Source organism: Lissotriton helveticus, chromosome 8 (genome assembly GCF_964261635.1).
Source record: "Lissotriton helveticus chromosome 8, aLisHel1.1, whole genome shotgun sequence".
NCBI lineage: Eukaryota > Metazoa > Chordata > Amphibia > Caudata > Salamandridae > Lissotriton > Lissotriton helveticus.
The window spans coordinates 25,104,452-25,120,242 of NC_136069.1; the positions used below are offsets into that span (position 1 = coordinate 25,104,452).

Consider the following 15,791-nt stretch of genomic DNA (forward strand, 5'->3'; position numbering starts at 1 on the left):
CTGCCCAGATACTGACTCTAAACTTCCCCTGTTAGAGAAAACTCCGCAGCAGGAGTATAAAGAAAAATTAAGGTCTAGTAAGTCAGCCAGTTTAATTGTCTAAGTCCCTCTCGGGTGAAACGGTTAGACAGGCTCCTGACATGTATAAGATAGACCCACATAGTGAGAGAGTTAGTCAAAACTCTAAGAGAATACGATACTGTAAGAATCTTCGAAGTAGATACATTGTTACCCTATTTTTCATGTTATTTCTGAGTCTTATGGTTACCGGCATAAGTTATGTTTTACATGTATCGTCTTGCCATGCGCAATAATACTTTTATCCGAATGTTACACTATTCACACCAGACCAGCAATGCCACTAGTTGTTGGGTGTGTGGTCGACTCCCCCCTTTCCAGACACCGAAGGGAGTTCTGCCACTCTTTCCTTATCCGTTTTCACACAATGGTTCATGTGGAGCATGGTCCACGTTAACGTCATCCTCAAATGATATGTCCCTTCTGAATAGAACATGTTTCCCAGATAAGGAAGGTCTTTCCCATAGAACAGGGTTAGATCTAGAAAATGAAGTATATGATCTAGGTAATTATTCCTCGAATTTCATGGTTTTGAATGTTCAGTCCGAGACTACTCCAGATTTGCCTGCTATTACAGTCCTACCAGTGAAAGGCGAATTATGTGTCCGAAAGAATGGTTCAGTACATGTAGGACACAGTGATTGTACTACTATGGTCGAGTATAGTGACAGTGGGAAATCTACTTTCAAAGCCTCACGTCATTCGTATTTTGTGTGTGGTCAGACCGCATATGTTCGTCTGCCCCTCGATTGGGATGGAACATGTTACATTGCCTTCCTACTGCCACCAGTTTTCCTAGCCCCATCCGATTATCACAGAAATACACATCTAGTACACGTCAGACATAGAAGGGAGATCGAGTCCCCAATTATCGATCAGACTGAAACTGCTTTAGAACAGTATCAAGATTTCAATAAAGGTTTCTTTTTCTTTATAGGTCCTGTCCAGAATAGTAAGCTAATACGTAGGTTAACCAGAACCCTTGAAGCAGTAGTGAATGAGACTACTTCCGCTCTAGGTAACTTAACTGAAGAACAATCTGCTATGAGATTTGTTGTGCTCCAAAATCGTCTCGTCCTTGACGTCATACTGGCCGATAGGGGCGGAGCTTGTAGAGTCATCGGATCTAGTTGCTGCATTTTCATTCCTAATAACGCACCGTCTGTTTATTCAGCTATAACCAGACTTCATAAAATTGCCCATCAGTTACACCAGAATCCAGGCACCTGGACATGGTCCGGTTGGCTCTGGAGTATACTATCTGCCTGGGGATGGAAAGTATTGTCATTCCTAGGTATAGCAGTAATGATCATATTAAGTTGCTGCCTATGTTTACAATGTGGCCCTGCGATTTGCGGCTTGTGTGCTACCTCTTGTATTCCTAGTCTTAAGTCCCGTTCCAAGATAATTCGAGACAAGCAAATGATGCTATATGAACAGATAGATGGTATCATGAATATTGATGTTTCCTGATGGAAACGTAGGGCACAAGGAGGGAATGAGGAAAATTGAATTTTGCCTTGTCATGTGTGCCTACGTGTTCCCCATCCTATGATATATGTGCATGATCGATATGCATATATCCCCCTATGATCGATTAAAGACGTAATTCTAGTTGTGTCCAACTTTAGTATGCCAGTTTCCAGTTCTCGTGAGAGCAACGAGTATTAGGCCTATGTTGCTCACGTTTTACATTATGCACGTTAATTCATCGTATTGTCCCCGTTTCTAGGCCTCAAAGGGCCTGAGCACCAGATTCAAGCTCCAGTCTCCTGAAACCACTCCGAGGAGTGATGCAGCCCCCTCCCGCATCCCTGACCCTTCACTTACTTCCTGCCGCGCAGAGCGGTGCCCGGCCTGGCTCTGCCTGCCTGTCTGCCAAGAATATGTTATGCTTCTAGTTATCAGTTCAGCTCTCCGTCTTCACATTCCTAAGCTAACGAACCGCATAAATATCTCCAGTTATAGTCTAGTCTTCCTGTCTCCATGCAAGAGAATTACTGTATTAATATCCATAGAAGATTCATAGCACACGCAATACATGAAGAATATATGCATGCACCAGTCTTAGTGTCCAGTAGCCTTTGCTCTGATAACTTTTAGATTCTATCAACATGTACTCCAAACACAAGATACCAGATATGCTATAGGTACATGTCGTCCTGACATCGCAGACTTTCGTCTCCTCTTCTAGTGCAGAAGTCAGAGCCCCAGTTCTTCCAGTCACACGTCATAGCCCGTTTGCGCGCACCACTAGGTTAAAGGTTCCAGCTGCCCAGGTAGCCCCCTCCATACATCCACCCACTTTTATGACACTTCTGTGACGTTCTCATCACATGTTCACGTGCACGCCCTGTGCACGCCTTCTTTTCACGCCCATGTGTTCTTATCTTACGTTTGTCACTTGTTACGCCTACTGTATGTAATGCAATTATAATGTTTTACTATATATACCATGTACTGTTAGTGAGACGTTGCAGCTGCCACTCGTGCCATTTTATTTCAGGCTGTTCCGATCCTGTCCTTTTCCCTTTTGTCTGATTAAAGTCTGTTAGACTCAGATACATCGGATCTTGCCTCTTATTTATTGAGCTATCTGTTTTATTAATGTATTCAAAAATAGTACCGGTAATTAATTATTTATTTACCACACTATGATGGAGTATTAGGGTTGCTCTTTGAGTAAAGCACTTTCCACATTCACTGCAAACATATGGTTTTTCCCCTGTGTGTGTTAGCCGGTGTCTCTTTAGATTTACAGACTTACTAAAGCTCTTTGCACATTCACTGCAGTTGTAAGGTTTTTCCCCTGTATGTGTTCGAAAATGGTTCTTTAGTGATAATAAATGAGCAAACTTTTTTCCACATTCATTACAGCAGTAAGGCTTTTCTCCTGTGTGTGTTCGCTGATGGATCTTTAGTTTTCCTGAGAAAGCAAAGCTCTTTCCACACTCACTACAGGTGTATGGTTTTTCTCCTGTGTGTGATCGCTGATGGTTCTTTAGTTTTCCTTAGAAAGCAAAGCTCTTTCCACACTCACTACAGGTGTATGGTTTTTCTCCTGTGTGTGATCGCATATGGCTCTTTAATGTTGATGAACAGGTATAGCTTTTTCCACATTCAATACACCTGTATGGCTTTTCTCCTGTGTGCGTTCGAAGATGGATATTAAGATGGCCTGAGTGAGTAAAGTTCTTTCCACATACATTGCATGTATTTACTTTTTTTCTTGTATGGGTTTGATATTTGACCTGTAGAGCAGATTGCTCATTTAAACTCATCTTACATAAAAAAATGTTTTACTGAGTTGCTGCTGATGACAATATAAGGATGATGAGAGATTAAAACTCTTCTCACAAATACGGCACTTGTATGTTTTTCTTATGTTTTTGATGGCTGAACAATCACTTTGTTTATATCCGTTTTCATCAGTGCATGCTTGCTGATGCAACTTTAGTACTTAGGAGAAACCAAAGCTCTTCTTAACTTTGTAGTGTTTGTATGTTTTTTCTCTAAGGTTTAGTGGCAAAGGGTCAGTTATGTTGTGCCATAAATCCTATTAATGTGCCCCCGACTGAATACTGTGCTTTCTGACTAACTGTATTTTAACATTCACTGAAAATCTGTAATATTTGCAATGTATATTTGACCCTATATAATAATAATGTTGAATGGTCACTGGAATGCTTGCCAGACTAATAACATATCTATCAGGACTTGTGTCTTCAACCTAAGTTACATTTTTTAAAGTCTGGGAGCAAAAAATAAAACTCACAGCTTATTTACTATAGTCTGCATCTTCAATTTCAGGAAATATTCATGAAACATATAAACAAAGAACAAACCTCGTTACCAAGTCTTTACATTCTAGGATACTGTGCTAAAATGTATATAGCGAAAGCATTCTTTCGTTGATCCTTCAGATGGCTGCTTCACGACTCATTTTGTACACCTATAGTCTTTTTCTGTAGATTGTAGGGTTATCAAAAATCTGAGTTTAAAATTTTCTAACACCACAGTATGTATGTTTCCATGTTAGAAAGTGGAGCACTGTCGTACCTATCTAATACTTATCTCAGATGAAGAACGGTATCTGGAATCTTTTCATCCCGGTTGTATTGTACCAGGGCATTGTTGTGCTGTTATTTTACCATATTCTTTTGAGTCCAGCAGCATGAGTGTCCTCAGCCTCTTGAAGCCACCAGATTGCACTTGATGTTTCATGCAGGATTTGTCTCTTCATATACGAGATTCCTACTGTGCTTTCTATCTATAATTACTGTTTGCCGTTATTTCGCGCTCTTCTTGAATATTGGACATGTTTCGAGTATTAAAGTATTTTCTTCATTATTCTTCATCTTATGTATTCATGGATCCGCTCTCTGTGGATGCAAAAATATTTGTAATCCCTGAATGTATAAGCAATACATAGAACACTATGTGGGAGAATTCATAAGTACCTATTTTCTAATATGCTGTACACTTTAGGCCTGATTTAGATGTTGGTGGATGGTGTTAGTACCTGCACCATGGCATCTCCTGCCATGGTGAGGGTAATCCAACCTCCAAATATTGAGATGTCTGGCGGCCCAGCAGACATCTCTAGCATTTACAGGCACCACCATCATGGGAGTTCCTGTAAATTCATTGTAAGTGTCCCTTCTGGCACCATCAGCACGACAGCATCACACACTTTCAATTTTAATTTCAAAAACAAAAGCCCAAAGCGGGATTTGGTTTTTAAAAATAAAATAAAAAAGACCAATGACCCCCTCGTTATGGAAGTGTTCTCCCAAGGCAGAGGGGTATGCAGGCAAAGGAAACTCCGAAGTCCGCTGTCCAGATACTGAAGATTCACCTGCCTATAAATTAGGTGGACAGCTTTCCACATTGGCAGCAAGGAGTACCCTTGCCGCCAACATCTTAAATCAGGCCCTATGTACTTAATGAAAGGTAAACAAATGAACGTTTGTATTAGTATCGGCCACTGGGAATTATTCTAGGCAGCAATTCAGTGCAATGCTTTTAGCCCACTATGTCACTAAACACAAAAATATTAGTATTTAAATCTGCCTTGATCCTGCTCCAAAAGTAACAGTCCGGTATGAACTAGAGCCCATGTTCCTCTGAATAGGAACAAAAACAACTACATAATATTTTTGACCCTCTTGGGCCAGGTCGGTAACTTACAGCTTAAGCCCTAGGGCACAGTAAAACAATTATTGAATACATTTCCACTTAATCATATCTTAGGAAAGAATAACATTACAATGAAAAAAGAAACCACAGCATGGGTATTTGAAAAATAGAAATAATCGAATCGTTCCCAAAACCAAAACAGAGACTGTAGAGAGAATTAAGCAGCATTTCAATGATAATAGTGTCTGTAGGTTCACTGAAGAGAGTGGCCAGGCAGTGCCTTTATCCTCCCACTGCTCTGTTCTAGGGACTCCACATTTAAGGGAAGTTAGCATGACCTGGTGGATAGTTTGGATGCACATAGACTGGCAGTGTGTGTGAAAATTGTGAATTTATTAACTTCAAGTTGGCACACTAATAATTTGGTATTCAGGAAGGGGAAGTTCTTTGTGTTTGCATTAGAAAAAACTTGGTCACAATACTCCAGTCTTGAACAAACTTGGTCACAATACTCCAGTCTTGAATAAACTCAGTAACAATACTCCAGTCTTGAACAAACTTGGTCACAATACTTCAGTCTTGAATAAACTTGGTCACAATACTCCAGTCTTGAATGAACTCGGTCACAACACTCCAGTCTTGAACAAACTGCAGACAATCGATTGAGATGATTGTGAGATTTCAGTATTATACAGCCCATGCTGAGCTCAGACAAGGAGCAACCATTTCTACCAATGGCATGCAAGTGAGAGATAGATATGTGGGGCTACCTGAAGCCCACTGGCACGGGGCTCATGCACATGTCAAAATAAGCTCTGGGAGTGTCACATTTAAACTGACACATAATATAGGTGGCGCCTAAGGATCTACGTAAAATATACAACTGTACGAGGTGTGGAAATCACACAGCAGATTTTTATACAAATAAGATAGTCCTGTCACTACTAGAATTCTCCTACGGAGATAACAGTAAACATATTGAATGAGGGTGTTTTAAACTACAAAATACAATTATTGCATTGACCCAGCTATCAGGCAGGAGAAGAACAGCCATACACTGACTTGACCGATCAGGTTCATGGCTCAGCAAGTGGCTTAAAGCTGTGGCTTACTGCAATTCCGCTGAAAAGATTTATATGTAGCGCATAAGAATGGCCCTACATGTAATGTGGACCTGGAAACATGATGTAAAATGCTGTGTAAAATGCTTTATGTCTCATACATTTTTGCTTCTCTAAAACATTACCGCATTTGATTAAATAATTGGCAGTCTTCCTGTAAAGTGCCCTTGTAGATATTAAGTAGAACTAATTTAGAACTATTATACTTTGCAAATATGTATTACGCTATAATTGATACCTTGTCATGCTGGTATATCGTCCACATCACACTTTATTTGCTTCCTGTATTTAAAGACTAATTAAACAAATTGCAAAACAATCAGTACTTGGTCGGTCAGTGCACCAGAAATTGGGAGCTTGTAGATGAAACAACTCAGAATACATAAAAAAACAACCAGTGCTTTAACGGATCCAAGCTCCTTGTTACTGGTGCACTCAGTGCAACTAAAACGGACACCAAGATAAGGTATTGGGAGTTACGACTTTTCCCATCTCAATCTACAACTCTAATTAATGGTATGTACAAGAACAGCAGCACATGAAAGACGCTCAGCAACCAGCCATAACACCACAGACAAGAAGCAGCTCCGCCACACCACCACCATGTCTGAGCCCATCCCCGTGCCAGGGCCTGCCCGGCTGCCTCTGCCTCCTGGTAACCCCCACTGCTCCCCCATCTGTTGGTGATTGTTTTTCTGATTACTGTATTTTCTTTGTGTATTGCTGCCTGCTGCGTTCGTTTTGCTCCCCTCATTTCTGCAGCTCTGCTGCCTCGTCCCCTCATAGTGTGCATTTTTATGCCCGATTTCCCGCCGTTACTGCCCCTGCGGCACCACCCCTCGACCCAGCCGCTCCCACCTCCATGCCTCCGCTTCCACCCCCTCCCCTTCATATGGCGACCGATGTGTGGCCACGGGCGCGCTGCTGGTGCGCCTAAGGCATGCATGTCTATGCCCGTCCGTGCCTGGATCATGCCTAGCGCCAGACTCCCAGGCCCCCGCGAGGACCATGGCGCCAGACACTGCTATGCTAACACCCTCTAAGCTCTCAACACCGGCCGATCCTCCACCTGCTTCCAGGCCACCCCGAAACTCACTCACAGACCCATCAACTGCCGCAACTGCAGCTACACCAGCCAGCGCACACCTGCACTTCCCACCAAAGCAGGCCACACCCGCTCAGTCTACAAGCACGCCGTCAAACTTTGGGACCTCCTCAATTCATCCTTCCCAGACATCGCCTTCCTGACAGAGACCTGAATGAACGCCTCATCGGCGCCCGATATAGCCATAGCCATCTCGATTGGCTACAAGATCACCCACAGGGACCGCACCAACAAACCAGGAGGAGGAATCGCCATCGTCCACAGGAACACCATCAGCATTTCAACCAACACCGGAAACTCCCTCAGCATGGCCGAACACCTACACTTCCAGATCCACATCAATCACAACACCACCCTCAGAAGAACCCTTGTCTACAGACCCCCCGGGACCCCAACCACAATTCAGCGACTCCACCGCTGACCTCATCAACACGCACACCCTCGCCTTCACAGACTACATCCTCCTGGGTGAACAGAACTTCCACCTCGAGAACGCCAACGAAAGCAACTCCACAACCCTGATCGACAACCTCGGACTCAAACAGCTCGTCTCAACACCCACCCAGTCCACCGGACACACGCGCGACCCCATCTTCTCCGCTAGCAACCATGTAACCTTCTGCCACACCACCGTACTCTACTGGACCGACCACCACTGCATCCATTTCTCCTTTGAGAAATACACCACGCACAAACAACCACAACGACTCTCACACCGCAGCTGGAACAAAGTCACCGAGCTACTTACCACCCTCGCCCAAGACCCTCCATCCGAACCCTCGGACACCAACGCAGCAGCCACAACTTCAGACAGTGGATCGAAGACTGCGCCAACACCCTCGCCCCGATCAGGAAAACCTCAAACAGGCACACCGACACCCCCGACCCATGCCCACCAAACACACCAACCTCCTGCTATCCTGGAACAACATCAACGACGAAGACACCATCAAAATCAAGAACACCATCCACTCCGGCTCACCTTCCGACCCCTGCCCCCACCACATCTTGATCAAAGCAAGGTCCATCATCGCAGCCCCAACTCCGAAAGATCATCAACAGCTCCTTCGAGACCGACACCTTTCCGGAATGCTGGAAACACGCCATGATCACCGCCCTACTTGAGAAGCCCAAGGCGGCCCCAACGGACCTCAAGAACCTTCGACCCATCTCCCTGCTCCCGTTCCCGGTGAAAGTCATTGAGAAGACTGCCAACAGACACTGACCCACTTCCTGGAGGAGATGAACATCCTGGACTCCTCCCAATCCGGATTCCGCAGCAATCACAGCACCAAAACCTCCCTCATCGCTTCCACCGACGACATCAGGACCCTGCTGGACAATGGTCAAACCGCATTAGAGTCGGTCTGCCATCACACCCTGCGCACACGCCTCAACGGCACAAGGATCCACGACAAAATCCTGAACAGGATCTCCTCCTTCCTCACCGGCGGAACCCAGTGAGTCCGATTCCCCCATTCCGATCCAAAGCCACCACAATCACCTGCGGCGTACCCCAAGGATCATCCCTCAGCCAGACCCTTTTCAACATCTACATAGCACCTCTCGCCAACTTTGTCCGAGCACACTCGTCCTGCATCATCTCGTACCCCAACGACACCCAGCTGATCCTCTCCCTGACCAAGGACCCAGCCATCGCAAAATCCAACCTCCTAAGGGGAATGAAGGCCGTCGCAGACTGGATGAAGTCCAGCCGTCTGAAACTGAATTCTGACAAGATGGAGGTCCTCATCTTCGGCCCGCCCCCTTTGCATGGACCGACTCCTGGTGGCCGGCCACGTTGGGAGCCGCCAACACGCACGCAACCTGCGTTTCATCCTGAAATTAACGCTTTCCATGACTCAACAAGTCAAGGCTGTCTCCTCCTCCTGCTTCAACACCCTCTGCATGCTCCGCAAAATCTTCAGATGGATCCCCACCGAAACCAGAAGGACATTCACCCAAGCCCTCATCAGCAGCAGTCTTGACTACGGCAACAGACTCTATATGCTGGAACCACGGCCAAACTCCAGAAAAAACTCCAACGCATACAAAATGCCTCCACACTGACAAGGTTACAAGCACCCTTACCTGTAGGTTGCTTGTAGATGGTTTCGCAGAGACGTTATGGACCAACTTCCCCAAATTCTAGGCAACACCTAGTGACTTTTAAAAACACTGAGGTAATTAAATAGAAATCAGGGAGGTAGGCCGGATTGTGGACGCTACCTGCTTCCTTGATTGTCGACCTGCGAAACAATAAGGAGAACTTTTGTAAATACTGATTTCTAATACTTGTCTATTTTCTCCTAACAAGTTTTCTATTGTACAAATTGGGCTTTAGAGAGTCCTACCTGCGACTGGTTAATATATGGCGTCGCGTCCGTGTTGTCGTCGTGAAGGGGGTAGACTGGGCAAGGTTAGTGATGACGCAGAAGATTGATTGTTCAGTGTTCGTTCTCTGTAAAATGAGTATTCAAAGAAGAATGATGAGTTACTGCCTTGCTAAATTGTTTGCATTATTCATAACATCCCTTTAAACAATCTTCCACTTACTCTGACTTCTCACCATGCCGTTCTTCACCTTCACTCCCTAATATGTATCATATTAAAACAAAAGACAAATTGGCAAACACAAAATAACATTAACTCTCTCTCTTTGATAATTCTCAAAGCCTCTAAATCCTTTCTCTGAAGTCTTTGTAAATTGTTCCTTTCCTTGAAATCTCTACAGAATTGGAAAACTTGAATCCTTTCCAGGTAAGTCTTTAGTTCAATTATTCTCTGGTCGCTTGCTTGCGTTGGGCGCCAATAATTCAAACAAGAAGAAAAACTGTAACTTAGCTTTTAAGTCTTCTTTTCTCCTTTACAGATGATGCGCGCGATGAAAGCAGACCTTCAAAGTCCGTCGTGAAGGCCGTCGTCTTGGGAATCCAGGAAACACCTCCGAAGGGCGACGAAGACAGAAGGCAAAGCGCCGGTTTACGTTGGGTGTGGCTTTTTATAGAGGAGCCACACCCAGCCACACCCAAGGAAGGTTGACGCATAGCGCGCCAAATTCGTGCGTGCCGTTTTTCCAGCGTGCGCGCTGAAAACGGCATCTCCGCTCTCCGCTCTCTTTCCGAGCTTTCTCCTGCCTTGAGCACAAGTCTGCTGACTATTTACCTACTACTTACTGGCCATAACGTTCATCTCTGCCTGGCTCGCACTTCGATAAACTGGGCTATGATTTCAACAAGCACTTGGTAAAAACAATGACACCATGAGAAAAAATACAGTAACAATACAATACACAGTATCATCAAAAGTATGAATCACAGTAAGAAAACACATTCAGAATATTACACTAACATATTACTGGCGTGCTGGTTGCACGGGACAGGGGTGGGTTTCAAGAGTGGGAAAACTACGCCTGCCTGCATGTATGTGCATGTAAGGCTGGTGAGGAATGGGAATCATGACAGTACTCCCCTCTCAAGATCCCTCCCAAAATCTGTGGTACAGGTCTCGGTTTGTTTGGATAATGAAGATGAAAATTCTTGATCAATCGAGCAGAATTTTGGACGTTGGAAAGAGGTTCCCATGTCCGTTCTTCGGGGCCGTAACCTTTCCAATGTATTAAGTAAAACAGTTTTCCTCGGACTCTCTTTGCATCTACAATCTTTTGAACTTCAAATTCTGGGACACCATCAATAAGAATGGGTGATGGATTTTTATTAAACCTAGTCATTGAATTACAGGGTTTGATCAATGACACATGAAACACCGAATGAAACTTATACCTACTGGGTAAGGTGAGTTTGATACTGACAGGATTTATTATTTTTTCTACTACAAAAGGGCCGATATATTTGGGACGTAGTTTTTTACAAATAGTCATTCTCAAATTCTTTGTAGATAACCAAACCTTGTCTCCGATTGAGTATTCTGGTGATGGTTTTCTATGTAAATCTGCTGATTCTTTTTGACTTTCTTTCGCTTGAGCTAAATGATATTGAGCCTGTTTCTGAACATGAACCAATTTAGTAATGTGTTCCTCCAGTGATGGTATGACTGAAGGGATACTTACTTTTTCTGGGACATTTTTAGGGTGGAAACCATAAGTACAAAAGAAAGGTGACAGACTAGTGGAAGAATTGTCTAAATTATTGAAAGCGAATTCTAAAACCCACAAAATATCTGACCACTCTCTTTCATCTTCTGCTAAAGCACACCTAAGAAACTGTTCTATAGTTTGATTCGTCCTTTCAGTTAAACCATCCGTCTGAGGATGGTAACCGGAGGACATGCGAATGTCCATGTTCAAAGTTTTTCCCAATTCTTGCCAGAAGTGAGAGATAAACTGTGGACCTCTGTCAGAAATAATTACAGAGGGAATTCCATGTAACCTAATTATTTCTTTAGAGAAGATTTGAGTCAAATCTCTTGCAGAAGGGATGCCTTTTAATGGTATAAAATGAGCCATCCGAGAAAAATGATCTACCACTGTCAAAATAGTGTTATACCTCTCTTTGGTCTCAGGAAGTTCCACAATAAAGTCCAGCGATATCGTGTGCCAAGGTTGGGGCGAAATTGGGAGAGGAAGTAAAAAACCACTAGGTGCTTGATGTTGTGTTTTATGTTGAATGCAAATTACACAAGTCTCGATATAATCTTTTACATCATTCAACAAGGTTGGCCACCAAAACCTTCTTTTGATTAACTGACTGGTTTTAGCAACTCCTGGATGTGCACACATAAGAGGATCATGATGTAATTGTATCACCTTTTTTTGCAGTTCTTGCGTTGGTACAACAATTTGCTCATTCAAATACAATAAACCTTCTCTAATTTGCATTAAAGGATACAAAATCTTCCATTCTTGAAAAGTCTTTTCCTGAACTCTTAGTTTAATGTTTTCTACTATATCAGTGACCACCACTCCCACCTTGAAGCAAGCCTCAGGTAATACAGGTCGAACTTCTTGAAGAGAACTTTCCTTCTCCTCTACAGTCCCCAAACGTGACAATGCATCTGCCTTTAGGTTTTCTCTTCCGGGTCGATAAGTAATTACAAAATTGTAATCATTAAAAAACATTGTCCACCTTAACTGTCTAGCAGTGAGAGCTTTCACAGAACGTAAAAATTGTAGATTCCTGTGGTCTGTATAAATTGTTATAGGATGTCTTGCCCCTAACAAGTAATGGCGCCATTCTTCGAAGACTGCTTTTATGGCTAACAATTCCTTGTCAGCTATGGCATAATTCTGTTCTGTAAGGGTTAGCTTCCTTGAGTAGTATGCGATTGGATGCATTTGACCAGTTTCTTTGTGTCTTTGAGACAAAATGCCCCCAATAGCAAACTATGAGGCATCCGCCTCTACAATGAACGGATTGGAAGGGTCAGGGTGCATTAACACAGGTGCTGAAGTGAAATGATTCTTTAAATTTCGAAAGGCTTCTTCAGCATCACTATTCCAATCAAATTTTGTGTTCTTCCTCAATAACTTAGCGATTGGGGTTACCAGTTGCGAAAAATTACGTATAAAACGTCTATAAAAATTTGCAAACCCCAAGAAACTTTGTACTTGTTTGACTGAAGAGGGGCTGGCCCAATCTAAAACTGCCTGAATTTTCTTAGGATCCATTTCTACACCATCTGGGCTCAGGACATATCCCAAGAAGTCCACTTTGGTGGTGTGAAAGACACTCTTTTCCAACTTAATGTACAAGGAATTGTCAAGTAGTTTTCGAAGAATAGCTCTTACCTGTTGTACATGTTCTGCGGTGTTTTTAGAATAGATGAGTATGTCATCTATGTACACAATGCAACAGATATCCAAAAATTCTCTCAAAACCTCATTTATAAAAAATTGAAAAGCTGCGGGAGCATTACAAAGACCGAATGGCATGACCTGGTATTCGTATAAACCAAATTTAGTACGAAATGCTGTCTTCCATTCGTCTCCACTGCGAACTCTAACCAAATGATAAGCTCCCCGCAAATCTAATTTAGTGTATATCTTAGCATCTTTTAATTGGTCCAAAAGTGTCGGGATCAAAGGAAGAGGATATCTGTTTTTGATGGTAACATTATTTAGAGCTCTATAGTCGATGCATGTTCTCAACTCTCCCCCCTTTTTCGGAATAAAAAAGAGGGGGGAGGATACTGGAGATTTCGAATGTCGGATAAAACCATTGGCCAGATATTCGTCTAAATACTCTCTTAGGTGCTCGTTTTCTTTCTCGGTGAGAGCATAAATTCTACTACATGGCAAAGTAGCCCCCGGTACCAAATCTATTCGACAATCGAAATCCCGGTGAGGGGGTAGTGTGTTAGCCTTCTTTTGGTCAAATACATCATGGAGATCGGAATATTCTTCTGGAATTCCTTCCAGTAGGAGTATGCTCTTTGAAGTCAGGGGAAAATTATTTCCTAGGATCACCACTTGGGAATCTGGTGTTGTCAGACAAGAAGATACACAATGATCTGAGTCAAATAACAGGGTTCTTTCCACCCAATCTATTTTGGGATTGTGTTTGACTAACCAAGGTATCCCTAAAATCAAGCGAAATTGAGGGGCATCTATGACATCAAAAGTTATGTTCTCCTTATGTTTTTGTAAACAAGTCATTAACAGTGTTTCGGTGTGGAATTGGATTAGTCCCGATGATAACTCCTTACCATCCACCGCTTTAACCACTTCAGGGCGTTGTTTGGCTTTGGTTTTAAACTCTAACTTCTGCAAAAACATGGTATCTATGAAGTTACCTGTAGCTCCAGAATCAATCAAAGCATCAACAGTCCATTCCTTCCCCTTTTCCGTTCCAGATTGCAAAGTAACAGTTATGCTAAGATGATGGGAAGCAATTTCTGGGGTTATTGAGGCCAAGCTAGATAACTCACTCGACAATCTGACCTCCTGATTAGTCGAGCCTGTTAGTTTTCCGACTGCTGTACTAGAGCTACCTCAGAATTCTTACTCTTAGGTTTATTTGGGCGAACTGGACATTCCTTGACGAAATGACCTGATTTGCCGCAATATAAACACTGATTCAATTTTCTTCTCTTGTCCTTCTCTTCTTTACTCAGGGGCCCTTTAATTGTACCTATTTGCATTGGTTCTACTCCAGAATCCAATTTTGACGAGCTTTCAGGCTTAACACTGTTGTATCTTTCCCTAAATGAGAACACTTTAATTTCTGTTTTACCTTTTTCTCCTCTACGTTCTAAAAGTCGATGATTAAGCTTAACTACTAAGTCAATGAAATCTTCGATGGTGTCTGGCGGGTCTAAGATCTGTGTGACCATGTCTTTTAGCTCATCTCTTAGCCCTTTGTAAAAAAGGGAAACTCTTTTTTCTTCAGGCCAGCGGGCCTCAATAACAAGTCTATTGAACTGAGAAATGTAATGTAATAAATCCGAAGACCCTTGTTTGAGATGCAACAATTCATGGTCTGCGGACTGAACAAAAACGTGTTTGGCAAATAACTTTTTCATTGTGTTCTTAAAAAGTCTAAGGTTATATAGCATTGGGTCATCGCGTTCTACAATTGGCACAGACCAAAGGGCTGCATCCCCCCCTAGATATGACAGAATAAAGGCTACCTTAGAGGAGTCATCTGGGAAGGCTGCCGGCTTGGCTATAAAATGCAAATGACATTGATTTAAAAAGATCGAAAACTTATTACTATCTCCCAAAAAGCGTTCAGGAGGTGCTAAAGGTACTGTAATTGGAGTAACTACCTGAATCTGAGTTGGAGTAGAGGAAGAACTGGGACCAGAATGCAAAGTCTGAAGCCCTGGCTGAAACGTAGCTGGTTTCAGAACTGGTTTTTGTGTTGAGGGAAACCCCCACTGACTAGAACTAGATTGCATATTACTCTGAATATCTGTGATATCCCTACGAAGGGCTGCGTTTTCGGCTTGAATAGTCGTTAACAAGGTTGTTATGTCTTGCAAAGAACTTGCGATGGAAGGATCCATAACGTCTGGGCGAAAATATCGTCGTGGGCTTTGCCTTCTGACAAGGTTACAAGCACCCTTACCTGTAGGTTGCTTGTAGATGGTTTCGCAGAGACGTTATGGACCAACTTCCCCAAATTCTAGGCAACACCTAGTGACTTTTAAAAACACTGAGGTAATTAAATAGAAATCAGGGAGGTAGGCCGGATTGTGGACGCTACCTGCTTCCTTGATTGTCGACCTGCGAAACAATAAGGAGAACTTTTGTAAATACTGATTTCTAATACTTGTCTATTTTCTCCTAACAAGTTTTCTATTGTACAAATTGGGCTTTAGAGAGTCCTACCTGCGACTGGTTAATATATGGCGTCGCGTCCGTGTTGTCGTCGTGAAGGGGGTAGACT

The 15,791-nt window shown here is 43.0% G+C and overlaps 1 protein-coding gene across 1 annotated transcript in view; it reads right to left on the reverse strand.

Annotated features, from left to right (window-relative positions):
- Nucleotides 1-2,714: 2,714 nt before the first annotated feature.
- The window catches only part of LOC144773571 (uncharacterized), a 156,911-nt gene continuing 143,834 nt past the window's right edge, over nucleotides 2,715-15,791 (reverse strand). Inside the window, 1 exon segment of the mRNA XM_078658689.1 lies at nucleotides 2,715-3,372. Coding sequence (XP_078514815.1) covers nucleotides 2,715-3,372 — 658 coding nt within the window.